Source organism: Volvox carteri (assembly GCF_000143455.1).
Source record: "Volvox carteri f. nagariensis unplaced genomic scaffold VOLCAscaffold_19, whole genome shotgun sequence".
Classification (NCBI taxonomy): domain Eukaryota; kingdom Viridiplantae; phylum Chlorophyta; class Chlorophyceae; order Chlamydomonadales; family Volvocaceae; genus Volvox; species Volvox carteri.
Genome location: NW_003307562.1, coordinates 853,666 through 860,757, shown reverse-complemented (window position 1 = coordinate 860,757; position 7,092 = coordinate 853,666). Strand labels below are relative to the sequence as shown.

The following is a 7,092-nucleotide window of genomic DNA, read 5'->3' as shown; positions in this document are numbered from 1 at the left end:
TCCTCGGTAAGCGTCAACCTCATACCGCCCCCCACTGCCCGAGCCAGCTCCTGCGGATTCGTCAAGCCGCCCAGTAGGCCCACGGGCTGTACGGCCCCGCCGCCGCCGGCTGCGCCACCAGTGCGCCCCGCAGCCGGCACACCAGAAGGAGCCCCGGGTGCTGTAGCCGGCGCTACTGCGGACGACGTTGCTGCTGGCACATCTGCTGCTGAGGACCCTGGCGGCTGTAGCCGCACTAGGGTTTTAGGATCCGGAGCATCCAGTACGGGAGGCACAGGATGGAACACCAGTCGAGTGGCGGTTGGGGAGGTAGTTGGGGAGGTAGTTGGGCCGTTGGAAGGTATCAGAGAGTATAGCTCCGATTCGACCTTGACGCGACCTGACCTCTCACACAAACAAAAAAACACCGATATACATACACATATACACACACAGGCACGCACACACACACACGCGCGCGCAACCGTAACCAAAGGGTTGGGGGAAGAGGGGGGTAAGGGCGGGGGGTAAGACGAATACCACTGGCGATTGAAGCAGATGTCCAGGGAATATAGACGGATATAGTCCCGGAGATGACAAATACACAGCATTTCAGTAATATTGACTGACCAATACTGGTCATGTGGCTGTGACGTGGCCATAGCTAGCTAGGTTGCGAAACGAGATACTTAACACTAGCTGGCAGGTGGCTGGCAGAAGTTAAGGCCTGACTTCTGCTCCCGGAGTGTCCGGGTTCAAATCCGCCTGCCGACCCCTTGGGTGTTAGGGTTTTGTTAGGGTTTAGGGTGCTGAAATGGGAGGTGGGCCCCCATCTTGTGGATGGTGTAGGACCTAATTATATCAACTTGCGAGCTGATCAGGAACTAAGTTGACGCGCCGTTGATCCGCTTGATTTGGTTGGATGCTGGTGGTGAGTTGCCAAACTCAAAGAGTACACTCTGAAGTCGGATGGGGTGAATGGCTTAGGGTGCCCCTCTAGCAGGGGAGAGCAGGGAATTGCCTCGGGAAGGAGGCCACTGGTGAAGCTGCACCACCCTGTAACAACATCAATACTAGCTGCCCAGTCCAAAGAAGGCAGAAGGCGATAGAGCGGGGAAAAACTACCTAGCCGCCGCCGAGATGAGAAGAAAGTCCTTTTAAGGAAAGCAGGAAAGCAAAGGAACCGCAGTGGTCAAGTGTAGAACTAAAGGCGGCAAAGAGGAAAAGAGGAAATGGTATCGGAAAGTGTAGCGCGAAAAAGTAAAGTAACTCGCAAGGTCTACACCGACGTGACGGCGTCAGTAGTGAGAACGATATTTTTGCGGATTTGTTGGCTGCTACGCTGCTTGCTGACATGCATGCATGTGTTCCTCCCAGGCCCAGCTAACACGCCCCTGGCCCAACCAACCCAACCAACCAACCAACCAACCCAATCCAGCTAGCCAACCGACATGGCGCGAAACAACAAACGACCAAGCTCGGACCCGCTAGGACGCACCTGACCAGGCGGCACCAGCGGCGGGCCAGGGGCACATGCAAAACAGAGAGCAAGCAAGCTGGTCAGCAGCGGCAAATAAGCAAGAAAGGCATGCGAAGTGCCGCTTAAGGAAACTAGTGTGCACGCACGCACGCGCACACGCACGCAGACAAGGAAAAGGGAATCCCCACCTTCCTCCACTCCCACCACCCCCCATCCTCGGCCCACAGCGAGGCAAAGCCGGCGGCCGGACTCACCCGTTCGCCGCTTCGTACGACAGTCCAGCCGACCCGCAAGCGCCAGCACACCGCCTCCTCCGCCGCCTCCCCCGCCTCCATCCCCACCACCACCACCATCACCACCCCTGGTCCCACCGGCGCCGCCAGCCGCCGCGGCGCCGCCCAGCAGCGCCCTCTGCGCCACCTCGGTTTGCAGCTCCGAGAGGGGGCTCAGGTCCACACAGCAGCTGCTGAATCGTCGGAGGGCAAAGACCAGCTGCGCGGGGTGCAGATCCTGAGGGACGTGCGGAGGAGGAGGGGATGACGGACCCCGGCCGCGGCCGCGGCGGGGACGGGGACGGGGGCAGGGGTGGGGGCGAGAGGGAAAGTGAAGTGCATGGAAGCTTGGCTAGGGCCCGGGAGGCTGACATAGCAGGGCAGCCATTGAAACCAGGGGGTGAATCGGAACCTGCGCCGGGAAAGAAGCCCCCTAAGCAGAAGGCGGTAACCTTGAGAAAGCGGCAACGGAGTATCCAAGGGTTTCCGTGAGCCATCATGCCCCGGGCCCCGGGGCAGAGGCCGTCACGGCGTCAGGCAGGTCGGGTCAGGTCGGGTCGGGTCCTGCAGTAGACGCGCTGTCGAAAATGACCCTTTCCTCATTCCACCTGAATGAGGGGCCGTAGTACGAGAAGCCGTACCGTGTGTAGTGACGTCAGCACGCACGACACGACAGGAGAGCGCTGGACCGCCTCCAGCAGCGCCAGCGCCTTTGTGGGTGGCATGGAGAGGGCGGGCGACAGGGAAGGGAAGGGACTCGAGGAATGGGGCGTTACGGGAGAGAGTTTTTTGGAAGGGGGTGGGGGTGGGGGGGAAGGGGAGTAAGAAACCGGTAAACCCCTCCAGCTCCAACCTGACCAACAAAGCAAACCTGCTCACCAATAAAGAAGGGAAAGGGAAGGTGGGGCACAAGGGGGAGAACAACCCCCTGTTTGAAAAACACAGACGGCACGGCGGCCATCGGCTTATTTCCCGCGCCGCCGTGGGCAGCGCCAACCCGTTTACAGGGGTGTTCGGTTAGTTAGAAGGTTCGTGGGGGCTGGATGTCGAGGTTGGGAGTTACGCTGTGGCAACGGGAGTACGATATTGTACGATGAGCCTCACATCATCTCGCGCATCAGGCACAGCAATACGCGGTGACGGCACGATGCTAGAACTCCTAATATCGCCACAGGTACACATGCAGTTCTCGTGGCACTGCTGTAGAGCTGGCATGTGTACCTTGTCGTACCGTACCTGCCAATCGCCGTACCGCTCCATCAGCGTGCTGAAGCAGCTGATCACGATACACACCGAGCGGAGTCCGCCTGCAGTGGCTGCAGTGGCTGTAGCAGATGCAGCACCGGCGTCATTACCGTCCTTGCTATCGGGCGGTGACGCCGGAGCACCTCCTGTTTTCTCATATTGCGAAGACGGATGCGACTGCAGCTGCGGTGGCCGCAGGAGTTCTTCCTGCAGGGCTGATAGGCCTACAGCGAGGCTTTGAGGTGCCGGTTTAAAAACCGTACCTGCCGGTACGCTCGTGCCCGACCTGAGGGGCTCAGGAAAAGGGTATGAGGAGCAGAAATTATGGATTAGGAAAGGCAATAAGGGTTTCAGGTTTGGAGGGTTGTATTAGGTGAGGGAACGGGTTGAAAAGGCGCTGACCCAGATCGTTATTTTACGGTTTTACGGAGGTACGGCGGTCCGGTTGTACGTACTCACTCTGCTGGTTGATCTGAGCTGGGTGATGTTGTTGCGAGTTGTCGCCAGCCCCAGGGATCGGAAAACAGGTCTATGAGCTCGACGCCGCGTTCAGGCGTGGGTCTGGCGTCCGGGTGGGCTCCAATCCGACGGATGGATGTCGTGGATGTCGCTACATCAGCAAAGGCGCCTGTGAGATCGACAAGCCGGAGGCTGGTCGCCTGGCTCCGGCCTTGCCGCATGGCCGCAATGAACAATTGGACGGCCTGCAGGGACGAAGTAGGGCGGAAGTGTTTTTCGGCCGATGTCAACCTGGTGGAGCTTGGGGGGAAAGACACGGTTGCCTCTTGCACGTACATGCCTCAGTACAAGGGTCCCGCCGATGATGCTAAGGTTGTCGAGCACGCAGCAGGTTGCGCAGACTGCAGCGTCTGGAAGAGCGCCGTCGCGCAGGTGTCGAACAGAAGCTTCCATAATTCTCGGTAATTAACGTTTTAAAACATTGTGTTTTGAATAACGAGTCTTCTGCAAGGGCTTAAGGCACTTCTCTGTTTCACATTCTCCCGTACGAAAATTCGGAGAGACAGCTCTTCGACAGGAACAACGAGATGCCTACGCCTAGGTCTTCCTTGGATGTATTCTGATCTTATCGATTCAACACTCTATGAGTAGGATAAAACTTCGATTCCGCAACATACGTTCCGGTCTGCGCTGTATATTGAGGCAAGCGCCGACTACATGCACATGAGTAACTCCACAAAGTTATGGGATTTCTACGCTTCCTAAACGAAATTGGGGTGCAAGGCAATGGCGGGCCGACCCACGCTGTGGCAACCGATGGTGAGCTTGCGTTCAAAGCAGGCATGCTATCTCGACGTCATAATCGATTTCACAACATAACCATGTGGTGATTCATTCACCTACTTAGTCACTTCTACCTGTGGGTGATGCTGTTCCCTACCAAGCCCACCTCCCGCATGTCGCTCTAGCATGCAAACTGACATTCCATCTTTTTCCCCCATTCCCAACCTAATAAAACTATAGCCCTGGCGTATGAAACCTTGGCCTGCATCACGGCGTTATGCTCCCTTTCTCTGACCGCATCCTAAGTAACAAGCAAGAAGGCGATTTATCCCCACCAGAACTCCACAGCGCACCTAGTTCCCCCTCTTCCTCCGCATCCTCCCAATACTCCGCTTCGGACGTTGAACCATCAGGCTTCGTGAGCAACTCTCCGCCTGTACGGTAGACGTTTAGAAGCAGGCCCTTGCCTGCTGCTAACCTTTTCCGGCCTGCCGGGAAGAGCTTTAACCCCACTTGACCACCTCCCCCATCAGCGGACCCTCGCACACTGATGGTATCAACTCGTACCCACCTCCACTCTCTTCCCCCTTGCCAATCATCCTCTTCACATCACCGCCTACGTGCGCTTATTTCCTGTTAAGAGCTATATAAATCATAGCTCTTAAAACCAACGTCCATCGATCCTCTGGGTTTTCCTCAATGACGATGCAACCCTTTTTTTACCACTTCTTCTCCTCCGCCTTTCCCTTTTCAGGCTCCTACGTTGCCTACGCAATCCCCGGTGGCCCCCGCGTGGAGCTGCACTGCCTGGTTCCAGGATACGGATCCGGATCTGGGTCGCGCCCGGATCGCGGTCCTGCCTACCGCCCGCCCGTCCAGCTGGTGTCGGAAATGCAGCAGCGGCCCATCATCTGTCTGTGTTTCGGAGCTGGGGCCTTAGGTGGGTTTCGGAGCGGGGTCTTGAAGGTCCCTCCCGCGAGCCAAATCCCCGTCGTAACACTGAACTCCCCCCCCCCTTTTCCTTGGATCCCCTCCTTCGCTTCTTCGGTTCTGTTCGGATTCTGGTTGTCTTCCCCATATGGGGCGCCCTTTATGCTTCACCTTTATTTCTAGCGCTCCTGCTGCTATTGCTGCTGCGGCTGCTATTACTATTGCAGCTGCTCTCCCTCCCTACCTCTCTCCCTACCTACCTACCTCTCCCTCCCTACCTCTCTCCCTACCTACCTACCTCTCCCTCCCTACCTCTCTCCCTACCTACCTACCTACCTACCTACCATCCTCTCTCTCCCTCCCTCCCTCCCTCTCCCTCACCTCGGACGGCAATAGCACTTCCAGACAGTTCCCTTACACGGCTTCCTCCGGACTGACTGACTGACTGACTGACTGGCTGCCCAAGGTGTCGGCAAACGCCAATGGAATGTTACCATGGTGCCATAGGGCCCCCCTGTTCCTCTGCCTCCTCCTCCTCCTCCTCCTCCTCCGCCTCCTCCTCCGCCTCCTCCCAGCTCTCATCCCCACCCCCCATATGGCCACCCAATGCACCTCCCTTCGCTCTCTCTGACTCGTCTGCCCCCCTCTCCCAAGAAGCGCTGCCCCCCTCCCCCTTTTCCTCCCCATCCTCACTCCCCCTTGCTCCCGCACCCTACCTAAAATGTGCGCTGTCGCACCCCACCACCCGTCGACCCATTACCGAAGGCACCAGCGACCCTGCACCCGCCACACACCCTCACGGCCGCCATCCGGCTAGGGCTGTAGCTGCAACAACTGTGCAGCCGCCGTCCGTGCTGTTCTGCGGCTCGTGGGATGCCGTGGTGGCCTGGAACGTGACGGCGGTGGTTGAGGCGGTGGGCCGGGGGCAGCCACCGCCCCCGCCGATTCAGGTGTGCGTGTGTGTATGTGTGGTTGGGGCGTGTGTGCGTGTGCGTGTATGTGTATGGGGGCCGTGCGGGAGAGCCGTGTGGGTATGAGGCCATGGTGTGACTTGGTGGGCCAATAATGGCGGGCCAATAATACCCCCGAAACGTTGCTGCGGATTACGTTTCTGTGATTCTACGGTTGAGGTAGGCATCCGGGGGAGGGGAGGGGAGGGGAGGGGAGGATTTGGAGGCACGGCGGATAAGGCCCGGGATGAGATGGCTTCATCGTTCTGCTGATATGGGTGATATTGATTCAGTGTGCTTTACTCCAGCTGTGGCGGTTTCAGGCGGGAAAGAAGTGTGCTGCTGATGGTCGTGTGGGGGTCGTCCTGGGGAGGAGCCGCCGCGCGGAGACACAGAACATATGCTCTGATGATAGGGAAACAAACACGTCTTGTCGGCTGCCGTACCGCGTGTGGGTTGCCAGGATTCCCTCGCTCTCATCTCCCTCCCCCCCACACCCCCATACCCACACATACACAAGTTTTCGACCCCCGGTAAACAAAATCATTACCCTCTCCCCCCCCCGCCCCTAAAACACACACGAACCCCCCACGGGGCCGCCCCCGGGGACTCTCCTGTTGCAACCTTCGCAGGTGATGTCGGATCAGGGCCCTGTGTACTGCATGACGTACAGTGCCAGCTTGTCGTACTTGGTTGTGGGCACTGGTGCTGACGTCAACATATTTGACGTACGCACCTTTCGACACGTATTCCGGTAAATAAGTATGTGAGGAGAGGGGATGATTAACACGGTACGGGAAAAGAGCTACGTCGTACAGAAAGAAACGGAACATACCTTTCCATGGCTTCAATGCTCCTCTCATTTCCAAGTTTGTCCTAGCTTTGGTATTTTTGGTTGGTGTTGATGGGTTTCGATGTAACCACCGGCAGCAGTTAACCTCCCACTTCCTCGCATTTAGGATTTCCCTTCCTTCCCCCTCTCCTCCTTTCGGTC

The 7,092-nt window shown here is 57.8% G+C and overlaps 2 protein-coding genes across 2 annotated transcripts in view; one reads left to right on the top strand and one right to left on the bottom strand.

Annotated features, from left to right (window-relative positions):
• The window catches only part of VOLCADRAFT_91021 (uncharacterized protein), a gene marked incomplete at both ends in the record, with an annotated part of 4,461 nt that extends 573 nt beyond the window's left edge, over positions 1 to 3,888 (bottom strand). Inside the window, 7 exons of the mRNA XM_002950486.1 lie at positions 1,478 to 1,535; positions 1,714 to 1,820; positions 1,918 to 1,969; positions 2,373 to 2,441; positions 2,968 to 3,262; positions 3,436 to 3,680; positions 3,772 to 3,888. Coding sequence (XP_002950532.1) covers positions 1,478 to 1,535; positions 1,714 to 1,820; positions 1,918 to 1,969; positions 2,373 to 2,441; positions 2,968 to 3,262; positions 3,436 to 3,680; positions 3,772 to 3,888 — 943 coding nt within the window. The remainder of the gene's footprint in view (positions 1 to 1,477; positions 1,536 to 1,713; positions 1,821 to 1,917; positions 1,970 to 2,372; positions 2,442 to 2,967; positions 3,263 to 3,435; positions 3,681 to 3,771) is intronic.
• Positions 3,889 to 4,178: 290 nt separating this feature from the next.
• On the top strand, positions 4,179 to 6,856 carry VOLCADRAFT_117608 (uncharacterized protein; the record flags this gene model as incomplete). Its single annotated transcript, XM_002950596.1, has 4 exons — positions 4,179 to 4,254; positions 4,973 to 5,158; positions 5,914 to 6,098; positions 6,731 to 6,856. 4 exons carry the CDS (start codon positions 4,179 to 4,181, stop codon positions 6,854 to 6,856), a joined length of 573 nt encoding a protein of 190 aa, XP_002950642.1.
• Between the last annotated feature and the right edge of the window lie 236 nt (positions 6,857 to 7,092).